Source organism: Mastigoproctus giganteus, chromosome 7 (assembly GCF_048544385.1).
Source record: "Mastigoproctus giganteus isolate SK-2022 chromosome 7, ASM4854438v1, whole genome shotgun sequence".
Taxonomy (NCBI): Eukaryota; Metazoa; Arthropoda; class Arachnida; order Uropygi; family Thelyphonidae; genus Mastigoproctus; species Mastigoproctus giganteus.
The window spans coordinates 21,762,324-21,785,171 of record NC_143581.1 but is presented as its reverse complement, the minus strand read 5'-3'; the positions used below and the strand labels follow the sequence as shown (position 1 = coordinate 21,785,171).

Below are 22,848 nucleotides of genomic sequence, written 5' to 3'. Positions count from 1 at the left end.
CACTGGTGGGGAGGACGGTGATCTACTAATTGTGCTACCCACGGAGTTTTCTAGATTTAGACTTCTAATTTTATACAGCAACAGCAGAAAATATATTTCTATATAGATTAAAGTGGAAGAGTCGAAATTTCCACTTCCTAAAATCTGATTTTCCGTAGTGGTATCTTATTCTTATATGCATCACCACCGTTATGAGTTGCCGAAGTATTCCGCTCAGACAAAAGGAACTTTTAATATTGAATTTGTGCCAAGGATATCAATGTACTTTGTTGTCTGTTTGCTGAAAAAAAAAAAAAGAAGGAAAGGGTGTTGTGTTTATCCATAGTGCGGATGAACACAGCCCTTTCCTACATCCCGAGAATTTAAAATACTGTACACTGTCATTCCGAGAGGGAATTCTTCCTTTTATTCCCAAAACGGTTCAATAATGAGGTTAATTTGTGTTTTTCTTTCCCTTGTTTTTCTTCAGCCCAGTAAGTAGAAAAATAATGCAAGTGCAGCACTATTTTTATCAACGTCCTTGAACTTTATGGAAGCTTCAGGATTTTTATATCTTTAATTTTTACAAGCAATTTTTAATAACTTACATTTTGCCTTTGGTTTATTTTTTGGCAGAAACAAGCGATGAATTCACCCATTCCTATTCATCGCGCCATCTGGCGATCAAGCATTGCATTTACTTGATTACATTAGTCTTCATTTTCCAAGCCCAACGTGCCATCACTGCCATGGGAAGTAGCTGCTCGTCTGCTCAGAAGAAGAAAGAGAAGGAAAGACACCCTTCCCAAGGTGGCCAGTAAGTACAGACTTAATATATGGTAGTCCATCCGCTTTGCTTTAAACAAAAAATCTTCACATGTACTTGATTTGCAACCACCTTTTTCTGCGTATATAGTTCGTTTGTTTTACTGTGTGCGTAAAGTTCGTTTTTAAAAAAATTTGTATTGCTGCCTGCCGTTTTTTAGTACCAGAAATATACACTCAGTGATCATTGAATTGTGATCACCCCATCCGTAATGAACTATGCCGCATAACTATCAACACAAAAGGCCAAACAGCTTCTTACGCCACAGAAGTGGTAATTTGCATCTGGTTGTGCAAGTCAAAGGGATAAAGTAGCAGTTATGGGAAGCGGTAAAGATATCACTGAGTTTCAAAAGTGCAGCGATTGTGGGAGCTCGTGTGTCGGGTGTTTCCATATCCGAAATGGCACGTCTTGTCGGTTGCTCACGGCCGACTGTGGTTAAGGAGTACAAAGAACGGTGTCAAACGGGTCATCCCACCTCCCACAGACAGAAGTACAAAGGATTACGCAAGGAGGATGTTCGTGATGAGCGAAGGTTGCACCGCGCTGTACGGCCTCAAAGGCAGGTTACCGTGCGACAGTTGACATCGCAATTCAATATGTAGTACTAGAACAGTATCCCAAATGATGATGCGTTGCATACTCAGACGTATATTCTACAGCAGAAGGCCCAAGAGACACCCTCTCCTCACCGCTGATCATCGTCCACGGCGAATGCTGCTGGTGTCAAAAACACAGTGGTCGGGCACTGGAAGAGTGAAACGATTGTGTTGGTCGGTGTATCCAAGTACCTGCTGCAACATGCCGACAGACACCTTTATGTGTGGCTAGAGCAACACGAATCCATGGACTCATCGTGCATGCTGCCCATATCCAGGCAAGTTAATATGGGGCATGTTTTGCTGGTAAGAACTGGAACCCCTTTTGCGTAATGATCACCGTTTCACTAGTGAAGTCTACTGGCAGCTCTCTGGAGACTTTGCCATGTTCCTTTTGTACTAGGACAGAAACGGGATCTTCCTAGACGATATTCCTTCGTGTCATCGGACTCTCACTGTGCACGAGTGGTTCGAGGAACACAGTGAAGATATCACCCATCTTGATTGTCCTCCAAATTCCACTAACCTCAATCCAATTAAACACCTGTGGGGTATTTTGGGATGGGAAGTGAGACAACCGTCATCTATTCCGACACTGTGTATAGCCATTTCAGGAAGAATGGCTGCAGATCCCTACAGACTTCTTCAGATATCTAGTGAAGTCAGTGCCTAGGCAAATAGCTGTTGTTATCCGTGCAAACGGTGATCCAACACAGTATGAGGTACTTGATCACTAAGTGTATAATTATCATAAGTTTCTTATTAATACCATCAGAGCAGTGGGATTAGGAGGGAAAGTGCTAATACCAAAGAATTCAAACTTAATGGGTTTACGTAACAGAAGGTTTTTTGTATTATTGTAATTGCAAATTTGCAAATATTGATTACGAAAGTTAAATGTTTCGTTTGCATCATCTTTAAACAGCAATATACTTTGCGATTAATAGAATTATGATGGACATTATAATACTGTGGAAATATAATGTCAAGTATTAGACATCAGAACAGCGATAGGAAACCAAATTACACGAACCGATCTGTCTCAGTAAAATTTATCAGTCGTTTGAGGAGTTCGTTAAGTAAACATCGTTCATTTACCTTTTAGGTCTCCAATAGGGGGTCGTCGACGATCCACGGATAGCTTACCTTATGGAAAAGGTTCTCCTCCATCTTCAAGACGACATTCTTTCGATCCTAATGCACCCTCGCAACCAACACTCACCGAACAGGAAGAGACTCCTGATGAAGCAAAATCCAAGAGGATAGTAGATGCCGCGGCGTCTCAAGGAAGCATAGGAGGGGCTTGTTCGCCTCCTCCTACAGGAACGGTAAGTTGGATCCGTGTTTATTAAATAACACTGCCATAAATACTATTACAAAGGATTTTTGATATACCATAAAAGATAGAAAATTGATTATAGACAATTCAATTGTGTTATTCGAGGACTGGTAATTCCTAACCTTCTTCGGTCGACCAATGATTGAATGAATAACTATAACTCATGTACATCATGGTAAAAAACTGATTATTATTTATGAGATATCGAGTAATATCCACCTCTTTTACGAACTTTGTTTCTTTAACATTTTTTTCTTGATGTAGACCTCCTCACCAGTCGTCAAAGAGCCACCAACGGATGAAAGTGGGTTGCCAGATCTCCGATTCTTTCCCGATCATGTTCGTTCACTGTTAATGGGAAGAGTTAACGAAACGGATGTATCGCCCACTTTGAAAGAACTCACACTTTACATTTCCGCCGATTTCCAAGGTAAGTAGACCTACATAAGAAATTTCCAAGTTTAAAATAGGTAGAATTTTTTCATGAAATGCTGATTTCAAACTGGAAAATCTAATGAATTGAAGATTTCTTCGCTGTAGAAATGAATCACTGGAATTATTTTTTTTTATACATTGCTTTTGATAATATTTTTGGTTTTTTGTAGCCATCTAACCATATTTTACTTTGACTTTTTCATAAAAGTGTGTCACACTGTGGCCGAATTAGCCTTTACTGAAACTTGTATGATTTTCTCCTCCAGAAAACTCGGATCGTTAATCCAACAAAGCATTCAAACCGACATTGAGCACACGTAATTTATGGGCATGATATACCCAATGCCTTCATTTCTTCCTTGGTAATTCTAAACAACCCAACTTCCACCTCCATTTTCTACTCGTGTGATATTTTGAAATAATGATATCAAAATTATTATTAAATATAACAATTTTCAATATATTTAAGTAATAATAATGAATAAAGGAGTGAAAAACGTATTGCCACACACAGTATAATTATAATATAAACGAAATAGAAGTACAACAAAATCATTATTCGTTTCATTACACGAAGAAATTAGTATGATTCATATTCCTTGCTAAATATTTTCCTCTTTAGCTTTTATTCCAGAATATCGGTTACTATTACTTTCTTGTTCAAAGTATTAGTAATACAGATTTAATGGAAATCAGGTTTAAGCAAGCTGGAAAAATTTTAATCCTTTGCGTATTCACGATACGACGAATGTTACTTTTGCCCTACACCTGAACTTTTGTTTTCTATCATGTTCAATTTTTTTTTTTCTTTTTCAATAAGCTATTCAACTGTTTTTGTATAAAGTTTCTTCAAGTCATCTGGTACAGTCCCATGGTAGAAAGTACCTACTAGTTTATGAATTAGACGTTATCCTTTTAATTTCATAAGCTGACTTAGTATTAGCAAGCCTGAATGATGCAAGGGAGCGAATATTTTCTGCATCAGCCAGAAATAAATATATAATTAAAACAGAATATTCATACTGTTCATGTTCCAAGGAGTGCATCTAATTCTACTTTAAACTTAGGCTCACTGCCTTCACCACGTTAGGAAGCAACTTATTCCAGTGTTCGACAACCCATAAGTAAATTTCATGAGTTCCAATCTTCTGTCATTCCCCGAGATTTTATATTTGTGTCTCCTGGTTCGTGTCTTCCCACGAGAGAGAACAAAGCTTCCTCATTCATTTTACTCAATCTCTTCTGTTCCTTATACACCTTAATCAGATCTACCTCTTAGATTTCTGGTTGTCAAACTCTGCAGTCCACCCTTCTGCTACACAGAAATACATTGATAAGTTTATACATTATTTATATATAGAGTAGACTATTATATCAGGGACACCCGAGAAAGAACTTGCGTGTGTGTTCTCTGTTTTGCTGGAATCGCATGAGACCGACTAATTCAGCCGGTCGTAGCTCACTAGAGGCGGGTTTCATGATTTCATTTATAAGTAAATTAAAATCCTTCAAAATGTTCTTGAACTTAAAATTTTAATTTGGCGAACTTCGTGTTAATAGAATTAAAATATTTCCTGTCTGACTTTGAAACATCCATGATACTGATCTTATGTTGGGCCATGAGAATTTCCACAAATGAAAAACGCATTAAGGACTATTCAAAAATTACTTTACGCGAGTTTTATACTTTTTAAACAGCCCCTTAATGTTTTTCCAAATTACACTTAAAATACACGTTTTACATTACCAACTAAAATGCCCTCGTGGATACTACAGTGAATATAATCACTGTCCTCCCTCACTCGAACCCGGACTGGGTGGAAAAGGTCCACGAGGTTCTGGAGACAGCAGTTTCATCATCATCATCAGCCATTTTCAATCCACTGCAGGATGAAGGCCTCTCCAGCAACTTTCCAGTTCCTTCTGTTTTGAGCACTGGCCATCCATTTACTACCCAAAACCTCATGAATTTCATCTATCCATCTCCGCCTTTGTCTTCCAGGTTTTCTTCTAGCTCCTCTTGGGTACCATTCTGTTATTTTCTTAGTCCATCTGTCGTCATGTCTTCGAGCTATGTGTCCTGCCTAAGACCATTTTAGTTCTTTAGTTTTGATAAGAATGTCCTTTACTTGAGTTTGCTGCCTAATCCATGTGTTTCTCTTCTTATCTAACAGTCTGATTCCCAATATAATTCGTTCCATTCTTCGCTGTGTAGTTCTCAGCTTCTCTTCCATTCTTTTGGTGAGTGCCCAAGTTTCACTTCCATAAGTCATGGTGGGGAGTATACATTGATTGAGCAGTTCCATAAACCTTATTAATTACTTGCCTGATTTAATTTTTAACTTTTACTTCATTGTTTTTATGTACCTAAATGTGGTTTTGTAATAAAATATAATATCTATGAACAGCATATTTTATTTAAAATAAAAATACACTTGCAAAAAATCGTAACGATCACATGACCTTTTATTTTTAATTAGAATTTTAAATGACTTAGCTCTTTCTGCCACTTTCTATTCAAAGTTCATAATATTTTTATTTATTTATCCTCCGTGTTTATCTCTTGATATGTAATTCTGTGTTTTGTTTATCTAAGACTCCATCGTAGAAAGAAATGTCCTAATGGAGAGAGTGTTTCCTGTTCTTCGGCGTTATACTGCTGAACGGAATTATGAGTTGAATGTCGTTGATTTCCATTGGGGTTTAGCTGGCGAATATGTTATCGATCACAGTTTTCGAGACATGTGTCTGGAAAACTTGGAGAACTCAAAAAATCTTGGAAGATTATTGAGTCTGGTAAGTGAAAAATCTTTAGATTGAATGTTACTGTTAGCTTACTAGGTATAGGATTTAATTTAAAGCTTTTACATGTAATGATCATTAACTATTATATAGAAGAATTTTTCTTTAGAAATTGTTCAGAAATTTTATATAGATGCATTATATATTACACTTATTGAATACGGAAGATCATTTATCAAGTGAATATTTATCTACTTTAGGTGTTGTTTAATGACAACCTTGGATTATCCCTCCTCCCACCAACAATCACTCAGTCCGATTTCGACACCCTTATCCAAGGGGTAGATTCAGAAGAAAACAAAAATCTCCTCAATAAGTGGTATTCCCTGGATGCAAACGTGTCACCATCAACTTATGTGTTACAACAGATTTCTAGTGAGATCCCAGACATCAGTAGTGATGAAATAGATAAAATGGGCACGGCTAGAGAGCAATGGCACGAAGAATCGCAGAAGATAGTACAAGCCATGAAATTGGTGTTCCATGAGGAGAAAATAAGAAGTAAATATTTATTGACAGGTAAGGGATCGAATGTAATCACCGCAGAATAAAAGTAGAAAATAAAACTAACACAGGTAGGCAGATGGATTACTTGTCAGGCTTTTTTGTTCTCTAAAATGAGCATGATGGCCGATTTTTATCCAGTATCATCTTAAAAAGTTTAAATTTAAAGCGAAATTGGCCTATAATTTCGCTTAGAACCTTTAATCTTCAGGCTTGTGCTATATTACTGTCCAAACCTGAAGATATTAGAAAACAGTATTAACCAGCTGCCTTAATAAGACATTTTTAAGTAACCATTAAAGGGCATACAAAGCCCAAATCAATCGTTTCGGGCACTAAAAAATATTTTAAATTCGTTCTCTGCAAAAAAAAATTCTATACTTGAAGTGAGGAAATATTACGTCTCATCTTTTTTGTCTGTCTCTGCTACAGTTACAATGTTTCAAAAAGAAAAAAATGTAGGAGAGAGAGAGAGACCAAGTAAAACTGTAAGTATGAAAAGAGAGAGAGAGCATTTGTCTAGCGCCCTCTTGAGGCGATTTATTAAATAGTACGTCTGTTGAGCGCATAAAAGTGTTTAAAATAAATCGTTCTCTGTAATAACGCTTATTTCGATAACTTGGAATTCTGATTCTTTTGCCGCTTTTAAATCTACTTGTTATAAATAATGGAGGGGCACTTAAATGCTTGCGCTTTAAGAAAATTAAATGGAACGTATTGTGTTACACTGTCGTTAATATTTACAGTGGTCAAATTAAGCGCTACCCAAGCAACTTTGGGCTACTTCATTGCGTGTTGCCTTGAAAACAAAATACGATAAACAAAAATTAAATTATGTCTGTTGGTTGCACGCGAGAAGCGACATCTCACTGCACGCGAAACATTAGATTTAATTGTTATGGAGCATGCGCAGAAATGATTAATTAGTCATTTGATATGTGTGGTTAACTACTGTAAACTTTTATTTAGTTCGTTTATTATATTATAATGATTGTGAAAAAGAAGTGTTTCACATTAATTTTTTTTTAAATACCAAGCGCTTTTCTTTCTTTGTAGTGCTGGAAGAGGAGATTAAAATCATTGTTTCTGATGATCCGCAGCTGGCTAAGCGTTGTCTTTGGATGCAACGTCGTTTTACCCACTTGCGGCCCCAAGGCAGCGGAGATGCAGCAGGACACGAGGACCTCGCCCACCGAGACATTCCTGACTCTCGACGAATCGATCACTCCAAAGTTCTTCTCGAGGACTACCTCCCTGATACTCAAAAGTTGGTGTTTTATGTGAAGTGGCACCAAGGTGGGCTCGATCCAAAAAACGTTCCTGAGCATGCGCGTTACCTCGACGAGGTATGTGAAGCGATAAAGGACGAGGTGAAGAAAATGATCGATGGGATGTTGGAAGAAGATTTTCTGGAGGAGGCGCAGGAGCACTACAAAGGTGAGAACAAAAGAAATCTGATTTTACCGCCTTCGGAAGGAAAATTAACAAAGACATTAACACCTGTTTAACATATTGTAAGAGTAAATAAGCTCGCGTAATTAAAATTTTCATTAGTAGTAATGTTTTTTTTTTTTCTGGTAATGTTATTTCAAGGATGTGTATCATTTTGTCCATTTGCTGTGTTCTGGACAAAAACTCCCAGTTTCCGGAAGGAAACCATGCAACACTCTCCTGAGACCAACTAACTCCGCTACTTTGTGAAACCATAAAAAGAGACCATAAAAAATTATAACCATTATAACCTGTGTTGCTCATGAAGGCTACTAAAATGCTTTTCGTTAAAGGTTTAGTATAAATATATCTCCAGTTTTGATGCCTTCATGTATAAATGTGCAATACGGGGTTAACCATAAGGCAGATGAAAAAGACACTTCGAGTTCCCGTTGTGGGGGGAACTGGAAGTCCCAAAATTGTTTTATACAATTTTAAACCTTTTATGTCTGTACTCGAAGATGGAGAAATAAGCAGCCGCTCCCGGCGAATTTCTCTTAGTGGTCCTACTTATACTATCCTCCATGTTTTGGACACCTTCTCCCCCTTGGGAAGTAATGGTTAATTCCAGAGGTCATATAATAGTAGAGTATAAATTACATGCACATTCTGTGATGGTAGAGGGAGCAGAATGGAACAAGAAAAGGGATTGCATTTCTTCATAAGAAGTGTGATTGCAGATTGACACACAGAACAGGGTTGGCAGCGTTCTTCAGATAGCAGAAAGAAGTATGCTGCTACAACAAGATCTAGAAAAATTAGGCAGATGGGCTGAGAAATGGCAGTTGAAGTTTAACATTGACAAGGAACTGCTTATGGATAGCAGTAATCCCAGAGTAATGCATCAACTGTGTGGTACTGCACTAAGGGTAATGGAAAACGAAAAGGAACTTTGGGTTCATTGTGCAGTCTGATATGAAGTTCTTTGAGCAGTGGAGAGAGGTTCATGGGGGGGTTTGTCAAGGATATACAGGAATTTTGCTAATAGAGATAAGGCAATGGTCACGTCACACCTTGAGTACTGCATACAGGTCTGGAGGATTCATTTTAGGAAGGATGTGGAACGGCTACAGTGAAGAGCAGCGAGATTGGTAAGGGGAACAAAGTGATGCTCTTATCAAGCAAATTTTTAGCTTTAGATGTATTCTCGAGAGAATTTTTTGTTTACAGCTCAAAAATCATATACTATATCTTTAATGATTTTTTTTTGTTTTCTATCAGATTCTGGCCGATTTGATCTTAGCAAACAGCTAAGAGCAAATCGGACGAAAAATAAAAGAAAATGTCACTTTTGCAGCAAGTTGTTAAGTTATATTATATTGACGTGTTTTACTGTACTGAGTTGCATATATATATATACATACACAGTATGTATGTTAGATGACCATGATGTCCTCCAACCTTATTGTTGTTATTGGGTTTTAGGAGCATTAGCGACTGAGGCCATATTGCTCCGTGTATCCAGTCTGTAATTTGCGTATGTTATGTGGTCGCCTTTGTGTTTGCTGGACGAAAAACCTTGCTACCTTCAACTGAGGCCGGTTAATTCAGCCACGTTGCGAAAAAGGCCTATAAAAATTCCTCTCGTCATCGACGGGACTCGAACCCAGGTCTTTTCCACCCGATGTGCGGAGGACGGCTATTCTACCAACTGTGCTACCCACGAGGGCTCTCACCTTATTGCAGCAGTTGGTAGGATCACCGTCCTGCCCAAACCGGGTTGAAAAGACCTAAGTTCGAGTCCCGTCGATGACAGGAGGAATTTTTATGGCCCTTTTTCACAGCGTGACTGAGTTAGTAGGTCTCAGGCGAGGGTAGCATAGTTTTTTTTTCTCTCGGAAACTCGCGTTTTTCGTCCATCAAAACAGAAAATCGACCTCAGAACACACGCAAATTAAAGACAGTATACACGGAGCAATATGGCCTTAGTCACTGATGCTCCTAAAACCCTTACTACTACAACATCATTATCACTTTATTGCAGCAAAAAAATTCCGTTTCAACTCTTGTTGTGAACATTGCCCAACCCAAGAGCAATATTCCGATAATGATGTTAACGACTGGGTCCATATTCAGTACATAATTCGATTCTCGACATATCTTTATATATATGGGTAAGAATATTTCCTGTAAAACATCCCCTTCCTTTCTTTTTTGTTCACCAGTGTATGTAGGAATTTAAAGTTTCTTAAATGCTACGGCCGTAAACTATTTTAACTTAAATCCGCTAGCGGCATGTTTCGTCTTCCATTAGGTCTCTTGGCAAAGCTTAGTCTCAGTGGGACGAGTAATCCAGAAAAATACAAAGAGTAGTTTAGCCCTAACGCTTTCTTCAAATAGAAGACAGCTATGTCTTCGATCTTTCGATCTGAATTCATTTCTAAATATTTAACGTTAACAGTCCCAAAGAGTCGGAAAACGTTCTGACAGTTAAGTGAAAAATGACGTCAATGCTAATCGATTTGTCCTGTTAACAAAGGGAGAGAGAGGAAGTTTCCTTGAACCCTAGACATACACATTTCCTCAACCATGACAGATGTCAGTATAAACAAGATGTTTATCACCGTTGTTTCTATTTAATAACTTTCCGAAAAAGGTAATATTTTTGAACATAATCTAGATAACCTTACTATATATATATATATATATATTATGTGAGGTAAAAGTTAGGTAAAAGTAATAAAAATAAATAAATATGGCTATGTAGCTATCATTAGAGGCAGCAAATGCACATCCTCCACATGATGCCTAATTATATCTGATAATTAAAATAAATATGATATTTAAATAAAATCATCAGCCAGTAGTACGGCAATAATGCAGAGCGAAATGAAACGCAAAATAATATAAATAAACAAACAGGGAAGGGAAAGTAGAGATAATAGGACAAAAAGGTAGTCGATAATCCCCTATATAATTTAGTCAATTAAGTCATTAAACCCAATTAATAAAAAACGATATAAATTTAAATAATGCCAATATATATAATTGGCATTATTTAAATTTATATCGTTTTTTATTAATTGGGTTTAATGACTTAATTGACTAAATTATATAGGGGATTATCGACTACCTTTTTGTCCTATTATCTCTACTTTCCCTTCCCTGTTTGTTTATTTATATTATTTTGCGTTTCATTTCGCTCTGCATTATTGCCGTACTACTGGCTGATGATTTTATTTAAATATCATATTTATTTTAATTATCAGATATATATATATATATATATATATATGTGTATATATATATTCATTCTATTAAAATTATAAATCCTCATTGATTGTTATCTGCTTCAGTGGAAAGAAAAATGAGTTCTGGTGATCAGGTTTTGTTTTTTTACTTGAGCGCCATCTATAAAACATTAATATTCTCAGTTCCTTCTGCTACTGTTGAAAGCAGGTTTAGTAACTTCCTGTTCATTTATGGAATCGAATAAAGAATGAAAGGAAGCTAAAAATGTAGTACTTCACATAATTTATTGATGAAATAATCTGTTTGAAAAGGTTTTCTATTTGAATAATCATAAATTTAAGATTACGGCGATTTTTTTTAATTTTTTATTATTTTTTTTTTTGCAGACTTCAAATTATTCTTGTTACTAGTGACATCTGAATTATGGCTGCTATACAACAGCTCTCAATATTAAATTTTGGGCTCCCTCAGTTGTCATTATTATGACTGATGAAGAATAGGCAAAATCACTGGAGATATTTCATTCTTTTTTTTTTCCTTCTTTTTCATTTATTTACAAAAAAAAAATGAATGAAATATCTCCAGTGATTTTTGCCTATTCTTCATCAGTCATAATAATGACAACTAAATAATAAAGGCAAAACCACTGGAGATATTAACAGACCGATGTCTTGGGTTTTTGTTTTTGGGTTATGGTGACTGTATTTCTGATTCACCAAAATTAGAAATGGTATGGTCATTTCGCCTTCATTTTAATCAATGGAATTTGATTTGGTCATGTATATGTACACTACCCTGCCATTAATATCATACACACGTCTTCAGCGAGATGATTGAGACAGATGTGAGCCCCAGTGGTGTGCGCAAGACGTTGCATTTTATGGGTAACCACGGCGGTCGTGTAGCCTTTCACAAGCCACTACTCACCCCGACTAATGCTAGAGACCGTCTAGCTTGGTGTAACAACCGACGTTCTCGGACTGTAGATCAATAGAAAGCTGTGCTTTGGAGTGACGAGTCACGGTGCATAGCCTACCAGTCTGATGGTTTTGTCTTGGTGTATCGCGAATGCCCAGAAAAATCGACCGGCTAAACTGTATCGTCTCGATAATGAAGTTGGACGGAGGCAGCGTGATGGTCTGGGGCTGTTCTTCATGGCTTGGCCTGAGTCCATTGGTTCCTTTGAACAAAACATGAATGTCGAGGTCTATCTAGATCCCTTGGTCAGAAATGCGTTGCCTACTTTGTGCCAGCACGTCGGGGAGGGCCCATACCTGTATTAGCAGGACAAGATTCCATGTCATACTGCTTGCTTTGCGGATACGGGCGTCGAAAATTTGGACTGGCCAGTCCAGAGCTCTGACCTTAATCCATTAGAGAACCTATGGTATAAATTGGATTGTTGGGTGCGTGTGAGAAGGTGTGACCAAAGAACAGAACTGAGCTAGTCGCCGTTTTGATGGCAGAATGGGGGAAAATATTGGAGGAAGACAAAAAAAAAATATATATATATATATATATATATATATATATATATATATTGTATATAGTGGTCCACAGACACTAATGGCAGCCATAAAGGCTGAAGATTTCAGCACATATTATTAGTTTGCTGTAAATAAAGGTTATTTGTTGTTTATGTAGGATATTACAACCGGTGTATAAAAAAAAAATCTCAAAAGGAAGGCTGGAAGGTAAAGGATATAGAAGAATAATAAAGAAAAAAAAAAAAAATCTCAAAAGGAAGGCTGGAAGGTAAAGGATATAGAAGAAGAATAAGGAAAAAAAAAAAAAAATCTCAAAAGGAAGGCTGGAAGGTAAAGGATATAGAAGAAGAATAAGGAAAAAAAAAAAAAAAAAAAACTAAGTTTCATTTAACTTTACCTCTTTTATAAAGCATTCCCATTGTGAAAGTGCACAGTAAAATTAGTCTTCTTATTTTATTGTTGCATCTCATCAAGTTCACTAATTTTAAATAACTGAATTATATATTATTGCCATATTTCAAAATAATAATAATAATAATAATAAATGATCATCATAATGAAAATGCAGGAGTTCGTTAACTGATAGGCAGACGAACTGCTGTCCCAAGAACTATGCAATGCTACCCCTAGTGGACACAAGTATTATAAAAAAAATAAAATTAATTTTATTATGTGTAACACTAACAATAAAGAAAAGGTTGTTTATTAATTAAAGATGTTATTTCAGTTGCTGTTCCTAATATTAAAGGCATTTAGGCCATACTGTATTTTCAGACAAAATGAAACACGGACTTCTTTATAGATGGTGGTTGTAACTCTTTCTCTGTTATTCAGGTATCGAAAATCCGCTGTACGCGGAGCTCGTGCAACAATCAAACGCTTCTAGAATGCATGCAACACGCTTCACAGGCCGTCAAGATCTGCTGACGTCAATCAAAGAGTACTTAGAAGGATCTTCCGCTTTACCTCTCATTGTTCTATGGACCTTCGGGTTGCGGGAAGACGGCGTTGGTCTCCAAGGTAGCAGAGCTGTGTGCGGAATGGATGCCGAATGCTCCTGTAGTCACGAGGTTAGTTGGTGTCACTCCGGAGTCCTCCACGCAAGAGCAGCTTCTCCGTAGTATGTGCGAACAGTGTTGCGCCCTCTATGGAGCGCATCCATCTTTGGCATTTGAGGTTGGTAGAAATAAATTTAAATAAATATATAAAAAATCAGTAATATCTTAAACATAATTTAAAATTGTGATTCCCAACTTTTTAGAACTTAAGTACCGCTGTTTAGTATAATTTCCTTCTAGCTTAATAAAAAATAATAATAATAATAATAAAGTTTTCTGTGAGCCACCAATTTTATTTGTAATATTGGTGGTTTGATAAGTTAAAATATTAGTCTCTTGTTTTTTTGGTTCTCCGTTATCGAGTCATTTCGCTCCTTGTTGCTTATTTGGAGAGGTCTGGGTTCGAATCTGTCGAATACTGGAAGAATTCTTAAAGGACTCTTCAATTTGTGCTGTTATTAGCTGATTTCGTGCAGTGGGAATCTGGTTTTCCCGCGAGTTATTCCCGGGTTTTTCATCCTGTACAAGGTGAAATCGGTTAACACTCACACACTTCTATAGACAGCACAATATGGCCTTAGATTGCTAATGTACTATATTAACCGTAATAAAAAGAGTTAGTTTTCCCTTATACCACTACCCTTTGTATAAATTTGGGAAACGTTGATTTAAGATATAAGGTGCTACAAAAAAAAAAGTTACTTTGCGCTTTAAATTACTGTATATCTTAACGGAGCCTAGATACATATACACCGATGAGCCAAAACATTATGACCACCAAACAAATATGATGTTGGTTCTCCACGTGCAGCCAAAACAGCTCGTACCCGGCGAGGCAGGGACGCTAAAAGCTTTCTAAATGTGTCTTGTGGTATCTGGTACCAAGTAACCAGCAGATCCTTACAGCAACTACTGTAAGGTCCGTGGTTGAGACGCCGCAGATCGGAGTTGCTGTTCCAACACAAACCACAGATGCTCGATGGGATCGATGTCTGGGGAATTTGGAGGCCAGTGCAATATCTGGAAGTCTTCCTCATGTTCCGCGAACCCAGTCTCGAATATCTGGGCGGTGTGGCATGCCGAATTATCCTGCTGAAAGACGGCACTGCCAGAGGGGAAGACCGTTGCCACGAAAGGGTATACCTGGTTAGCAATGATGTTTAGGTATTTTATTATTTTTATTTATTTATTTATTTACATAAATACATAAACAGAAACAGTCTCTATTTACAATCATTCGAACCTGTGTAAGAAACTCCAGCAGAAAATGGAACCTCTCATACAAAATTGTAAAATGCAACAAAACTCTGAAAGACTCAAAAGTAAAAGAAATGCATGTATGCACACTCAATGACATTTATGTATGCGTGTATGTATGTGGCCTGTTGTAGCAACTCCGGGATCTGGGTCCATCTCCGCAAATTGTCTCTGTCTTGACTACAGAATCTGTGTAAACAGGGCCTGAAGTGTGAGCAGCCAACACCTAAGCAATTGCTGCCTGATGCCCGTCCAAGGCACGTGGAGCCGTACATAATCTACTATCTGCGCCTCAGTAAAGTGTAAAGTGTGTTTAGGGTCAAGCGGCACCAGGGGTTTCCCCCATCTCCGCGTAGTTTACATTGTGGGTGAACCAGTTGACTGGAAAAGCCAGAGATTTAAAAGTGTATGGACTTTGTATATATTTGATGCCTTGTACCGTTGTTCATCTGGTCATTTAGCCGCCAGACCCCTACTGAGGCCCGACGTTGTCCCACTTTAGCCCCGTGGAGGCAGACCAGGTACTCACTAGTATATAGTTCACTCTGGCAGGTCCTGCCACCTAATTTCCTAAGATTTCAGTGGCTAGGACCTTAACGCCTCAGTAGTGCGCTAAAATCCCGCATCCACTGGATGCAATACCATTGAATTCCAGCAATCCCCTACTCAGGATGCCAGTCCTGAGTACCAGCAGAAAAAAAAAAAAATATATATATATATATATATAATAATAATAAAGGTATAAGTAAAGGTATAAGTATGTCGAGGGTCTAACGGCTCCTGGAATTTCTCCTATCTCCTCATATGTTCTATCTATCGAGTGACAGTACCCTGTCAAAGCCAGAGATTTTAGAACTGTATGGATCATGTGATGCTGTTTCTTGTATTCTGTGTATCTTGTAAATTCCTCTAACCATTTGGTCGTCCCTGAGTATAAACAGAAAATTTATTTATTTATTATGTAGTGTGTTGCGCCCATTGTTCATCCGGTTCTGTTAGCCGCCTGGCCCCTAGTGGGACCCAACGTTACCATACTCAGCCACGGGGAGACCGACCGGGTGTAGCATTAAGACAAATCTACTCTGGCAGGTCCTGCCACTTAATTTCCTGAGATTTCAGTGGCTATGATCTAAGAAGTAAAAGATGAACGCGGTCTATTCTGCCAATAACTTTAGAAATTTCTCTGGATGGGGTTACGCGCTGGAAATATCAAATTTGGACGTGTGAGGCAGATGCGGTGTGAAGTGAAAAAAAGGGTAAGGAGACTGAAGGCTGGGGGGGAAAGCAAGTAAGGGGCCGATAGAGTAGCTGGACCCTGCTAGCAGTGGAGCATGCCCGTGCCCCACCAGAAGGAAAATGGGAGAGGCAGGGGGATGGGGAACAAGTTCCTCTTCCCCGCTGGGGTAAGGGGTTAAAAGATACCTCGCTAGTGCGGGGTAGAGGGCGCCAAATGGCCTTCTATATACCTCGCAAGATGTTAACTTGATAGTGTCATGTCCAGCATTTGGGTCCAAAAGATGGGCCCCTACTCCTATTATGGTGTGTCATTTTCTTTAAGGAGGTAAAAGGGTTCTTCGTCTTGTAAACAGCAGCTGGGCAAAGTGGGTGAAGACCCTGTAGTTGTCCTGCTCCTGTAAAATGACGTGCTCTTCATTCCTGAGTAGTGAGTGGACAATCGTGTATAGTTGTCTACGCAGGTCCTCGAAGAGGTCATACTCATGAAGGAGGTGCTCCCAGGATTCTTCTTGTCTACAAAGGTAGGTGGTAGACGTCAGAGAACCAGGCACATGGATGACTGAACCCAGGGTATCACAGCAGAACATCGCCCAAAGCACGATACCTCCGCGACCGGCTTGTTTTCGTCCCACGGTACATCCAGGTACCATCACTTCCCCAGGTAAACGACGCACACGTACCTGGCCGTCCACATGGTGTAACAGGAAACGTGATTCATCAGACCATACAACCGTCTTCCAATCACTCAAGGTCCAGTTTCGATGCCCGCATGCCCATTGTAGGCGCTGTCGCTGGTGAACCGTGGTTAGCACGGGCACTCGGAGCGGCCTGCAGCTATGCAGTCCCATTTTCAGCAGAGTTCGATGTACTGCGTGTTGTGACACATTACTCCCTGTCACCAACATTCTGATTTCCGGCGAGTTGCACCACAGTCGCCCTTCTGTTGCCACGTACCATCCAGGAGAGCTTTCGCTCACCTGGAGTACCGATGACCCGTGGTCGTCCAACACCTCGCCGGCGGTTCGTGGGTTTTCCCTCTTCGGACCATTTTCGGTAGGTACTAACCACAGCTGACCGTGAGTATCGTACCAGCTGTGCCGTTTCGGATATGCTCTGATTCAGTCGTCTGGCCATTACAATTTGGCCTTTGTCAAACTCGCTTAAGTCCGCTGCCTTTCCCATCTGAAGAACAAGGGTAACAGTGATTAACAGAGCTCAGTATCAGGTGTTTTTTATAACGTGTCCCGACCCGCGCACACGCCATAGTTCATCTGCAGTTGCTTCGATTTGCATAACGACTCGCTGGTCATAATGTTTTGGCTTATCGGTGTATCTTTATTACGGATTGAGTGAAGACATATCTACCTATACAGGACCCAAAGCATACAAGCTCTGTCCTTCAGATCAGTTATGTCTAAGTCTCTTGTATGCTTCAGTTTTTGAACTAGATGACCTATTAACTTATTGTAATCACGATTTGGAAATAGATGCATATTTCTTTTCAAACTCATTGTAAGTGAGTTTATAATAATACTGTACTCTTCTATAAAAGGATTCTTCCAGGATTCTATAAAAGATTTGATAGAATTCTATCAAGTACATTTTGTCATATCTCATATTTTATCTGGTTAATCTTAACTCTTTAGCATCATTATTTTGAAAATGATATACTTTTTTAAGTAATATCAATCGTTTCTATGTATGCTGTATATATTTGTTGAGTTGATAATCTTCATCAAATAGCATGCACCTAGAAAGTTTTTAGTTTCAGTGGTGATGTTAAGATTTCAATCTAATCCAATTCATTCAGATATTTGTTATATGCTATATATTAGTAGAGTCAGTCTGTACACTGAGAAGGCTTTAAATGGAATTTAAGTTCCTTTGGCTGATAATTTTTCGTTTGACTTTCACCTTTATTTTATTATTATTTTTTTGATTGCTCACTTTGTTTCCAAAAGGTTTGTGTTAGATGTAAGAGGATATGTCATGTATATTAATAAAAGTACTGTATTATAATGAAACCAGTTGTAGTAATTATGGACGTCGGTACTAATTAGCATGGAATAGTTTACGTACTCGTACTTTAGATGGTTAGGGGGTCAATTAAGCTTTGCTAAAATTAAATTGGTTCTTTTATAGAAATGATAAGCAGAGTTACATTTGTGCTGATTCTAAACAATCCGGTTAGATGCAGAGACGGATCCCAGCGGCCCAACTATCTTAGTGGATTACGGCTGTAGCTACTCCTATACGTGATGTCCATTGTACCAAAACGACTGCTGTGAGCCAGAGAACACTGTTATTGGTTCTTCATCTGGTCTGCGGGTCGTAGTGCACTGAAATATGAATGCTGCACCCTACATCGACATTCTGGACAATTATTTATGTCTTATATTGTGGAAATTTTATGGAAGCGGCCTTTGCACCTTCCAGCGCGACTGCATGTCACAAAGAAAGGAATTCATGGTTTGAAGAAAATAACGTCCGAACATTGTAGTGGCCAGCACAGTGCACTGACCTCTACCCGAGTAAAAATCTTTGGGGCGAAGTAGAACGCAAATTTACTTCGAGCCAAGACAGGCATCTTCCTTAGCTCAACTCAATTCACGAAGCTTCAAAGGAGCAGTAGAACAAAGTACCGCCATCTTTCTGTTAGAAATTAGCAGAAAGTCTTGTCCGATGTGTTGAAACAGTCATTAAGATCAAAGGTGGGACAACACGTTATTAATTTCAATGGATAAATACGTTTAGTTCATAATTGTAAATTCCCGATGACTTTTGCTCTTTAGTGTAGTTTATCGATAGGCTGATTGGAAGATATATCGGTTTGCTTCTCTAGCCTATATCCGTATAAGTTATGAAATTTGACTTACTACTAAAGAAGAGTTCAATTGCAAACAACAACTTTGTTAATAATATTCCTTGGAGAATACTCGAAGATGGAATGTGTTGCTCGTAATTTCCTCCAGAGATATATACGCTGATTCGAGTAAAATGCTGAACATGTAACTCATCAGTGAAAATTACCGAACACGTTATTCAGAATGTTTATCATTTGCTTGGCCAAGCGTTGTGACGCGTAATATTTGTGGCGGTTAATAGTGGTGGTTTCCAACGTCCTCTGCAGCTCGTGCTGTGTTATTTGCATTCAATCCAAAAGCCCTGGCGGTAGTCTCAAGATTTGATATTAATTTTTGAGAGATCATAAAGCCTTTCCTCGCTGACCTTACGGAAACCTTTGAGTCATTTACGATTTGTCATCTGCACTGACCGCACAGAAATTGGTCAAATAATCGATGACGAGAAGAAAACAGATATCTCAAACTTCAACTGTTCTGGTGATATGTTTCACGTTATAACTGATGAGCTTAATTTGCTATAAATTATCCCCATTCTCGTACAAATCACTTGTCTTTCTAGTTGACTGGATTTTGCATTTCGATTGTAAGATTAAGTACTCACAGAAAAAATATAATAGGTTACCATTAATTTTTAATAATTTTGATATTTATGTCTGTCACTTTTTCGTAAATGATGTTTTATTTTAAAATTAAAATGAAAAATATCAACGCCGTTTCTGTGTTTGTCATTTTTAGAGCTTCCAAGGATCAGGATTTGGTATTTTGTTAAAAAAAGTGTCATCTCACCGCCCTCTGGTTATAATTATCGATGGACTTGATCAAACAGCAGCATACAGCAGCAGAGACCTCAAATGGTTACCAAAAGAACTACCAGAGAACGTTAAACTCATTGTAACCGTTAGAGATAATAGTACAGAACTGACGGAAATAAGGGTGAGCTCATTAAATTTTTCTACTTTGTTTTCTTTTGGGAATCTATATAAATTGCATTATTGGGATGTTTTATGTGTATATACACACACTCTGCATTGTTAGTTATGCTTTAATTTATTTTTAAAGAGAGAACCAATATATATTTTTTTTCTATAAAAACAAAAAAAAAAAAAAAAAATTGCTTGGATAGATTGTAAAAACCTATTTTTTCCCCTATAGTTATAGAATTTATTATTTTATCCCTTTTATTATAGAACTTACTTGATGAGGAGAGGTGCTTCCTGCGAGTTCCGCATCCATCCTTTTCCGAGGCATCAGATATCGTGCATAATGTCTTCCAGCAAAACAACAGAGCAATTACTGAAACCCAAAAGCAGCTGTTGGAATCATCTCTTCAGGAGTGTCTTGATGCTCGCTATGCTCGCCTGCTTGGTCACATTGGCGTCCAGTGGCACAGCTGGCAAAATACAGAGGACATCGTAGTGGAGAAGACTGTAGAGGGGATCATTTTGCAATTGTTAACGCAGCTTGAGGGATACGTAGGTGCCCCTCTGCTGGCATTCGTTCTAGGTTTGTTAGTGACCTCCAAACATGGATTATCAGACAGTGAGGTCATAGATCTGGTCTCGTGTGAAGATGGTGCGCTAAATAGAATTTTTTATAAAGAGATTCCCGAGGTAAGGAGGCTTCCGTATGTGCTATGGGCTCTCATCAAGAGACGGCTATCTCCTCTCTTATGGACTCGTGTTGTTGGGGGTCGAAGTCTTACTTGGACTTCCAGTGAAGCCTCACGAACGGTGTTTGAAAATTATGCTCATCAACACGAGGGTGAAGAGTACTATTCCAATGCTCTGATGGATTACTTCTATGGAAAATGGGCTGAAGGAGAAAAGAAACCAGTTGGGGATACCGGAGAATCCAAAGACAGACATGTATTAGAGCAACCAGTAGCTTATGGGTCGAATCCTAATCGAAGGAAGTTGGAAGAGTTGCCACTCCACTGCCTGCGCAGTGGCCAGGACATCGTAGAAAACTTTCTCTTCGACAGCACCTGGCTTCTGTACAAATTCTGTGGCTCAGACCCTTATCAGTTTCTTGAAGATATCAGTTTTGTGAAGGACCAAAATACTGAACTCAAACTTCTGTATGAACTAGTCCAGCTAGCCAGCTACGCTCTCCGTTACGATGGATCTCAGTTTTTTGCTCAGGTTTATGGGAGGATGGCCAAGACAATGGTTGATGGGAACAGCAGTGACAAATACCCCTCTATTAATAGAATATTTGCCATTGCGTGTAAGCCCCCACTTTCTAGTCTCCTGCCACTAACTCCGTGTTTACGGGAGCCCACCCAGGAAAACAACCACCGGGCTGACGATGACGAGGCAATGTCTACTCCTTTGGCGGGACTTTATACGATCAAGGATGACGTAGCTCACGTGATCTCATTATCTCCAGATAAAGGAGAGATAATCCTGTGGAACATTTATGAACAGGCTCCGGTGAGGACTATAATGGGCGTTAATCAACCAAAGGACATTCGAATGATTAATAAGTATCGTGCCTTGGTACTGTGCAACCGGGAACTCAAAGTATACAATCTTGACGAAGGAGTTCTGGCTATTAAACTCAAGGGTGTGATGAACCAAAAAATGGCTTACTATGGCCTCCATGATGAGAACTATGTGGTTGCGCTGTCTCGTAACAGGATGTACGTAAACATGATGAATCTCAACACTGGAGATCTTGAAACAACGTTCAAAGTTGGAGAGGACAGGTAGGTGTGTGGACATGTACAGTTTTGTTTTTTTTTTATTTGGCTTTAAAAAAAACTTTATTGCAAACTAACATGTATGTAAAATACAGATTAGTTTGCAATTATCTAAGAACAATCAAATACTGTCTCTGCTGAATTACAATGACAAGTCTTGTTCACATTTTATAATGACATGTTATTTTGTTTTATTATTCTTTTAGATACAATGGTATCGGTGTATTCGAAAATTCGATATAATAGATGTTCCCGATACAAGAGTCCTTTTTGTTAATACAGTGACGAGCCCTTCTTTAGAAGGGAATATAGACCCTCAGTTCGACATTATTTGTTCTAATAAGCGTGTATGTGGGATAGGTAGACAATGTTGTTGTTATTTGGTTTTTTATGAGCATTAGCAACTAATGCCATATTGCTCCGGGATATGCGGTGGTCATTCCCTAACCTTTCCGCATCCTCCGTATTTGGTGGTGACGGGTCGAAAATCTAATCAAGAAGCGTGTGCTACGCACTGCTGCTCCTTCCCAACTGGCTACGGATGCGCCTATAGGTAGACAAAGCGAATGTCCACAATCTATTAATATTTTAATTCGTGATCTTTCAAAGTAGTGTTTTAACCCACTTCTAATACCATTCCCGGAATTAAGATTTCAGTTTTTCCAAATTTGACTTTTTTTGTGTGCCAATCATCGCAATAAACTTCTCATTATGCTCATTAAGATAATTTGTTCTTTTGATTTAAAGATGCGTGAAAATGTTTTTCCATTTCAACCACATAGGTTTTAGACTAAAATGTAAAACATAAGGGACATTTTGGTTGCAAAGCATTTTCGTTGATTGTAATTGCGTGTGATGTTTCTATATCAATACACGTTCCCATATGCTTATATACGTATATTTTTGTAAAATAATATACCAATTCTGTCGGCCGACGGTGCCATTCGGGCTACAAGACTTTGTTAAAGTGGATACCAATACCTCTTCGGCTTTTGACTTTAGTTTTCGCTACAACAGTTGCGTGTTTTTCTCGTTTAACGATTTTTACATAACGGATCTTTTTTTTTTTTCTTTTTTT

At 38.4% G+C, this 22,848-nt stretch overlaps 1 protein-coding gene across 1 annotated transcript in view; it reads left to right on the top strand.

The window, feature by feature from the left end:
* The window catches only part of LOC150082632 (NACHT domain- and WD repeat-containing protein 1-like), a 229,864-nt gene that overhangs the window by 115,024 nt on the left and 91,992 nt on the right, over window positions 1–22,848 (top strand). The window contains 10 exon segments of the mRNA XM_090377558.1: window positions 616–796; window positions 2,510–2,732; window positions 3,008–3,173; window positions 5,775–5,974; window positions 6,181–6,499; window positions 7,541–7,921; window positions 13,489–13,631; window positions 13,633–13,830; window positions 19,805–20,002; window positions 20,257–21,776. Of these exon segments, the coding sequence (XP_090233684.1) occupies window positions 729–796; window positions 2,510–2,732; window positions 3,008–3,173; window positions 5,775–5,974; window positions 6,181–6,499; window positions 7,541–7,921; window positions 13,489–13,631; window positions 13,633–13,830; window positions 19,805–20,002; window positions 20,257–21,776 (3,416 nt within the window). The 5' untranslated portion in view covers window positions 616–728.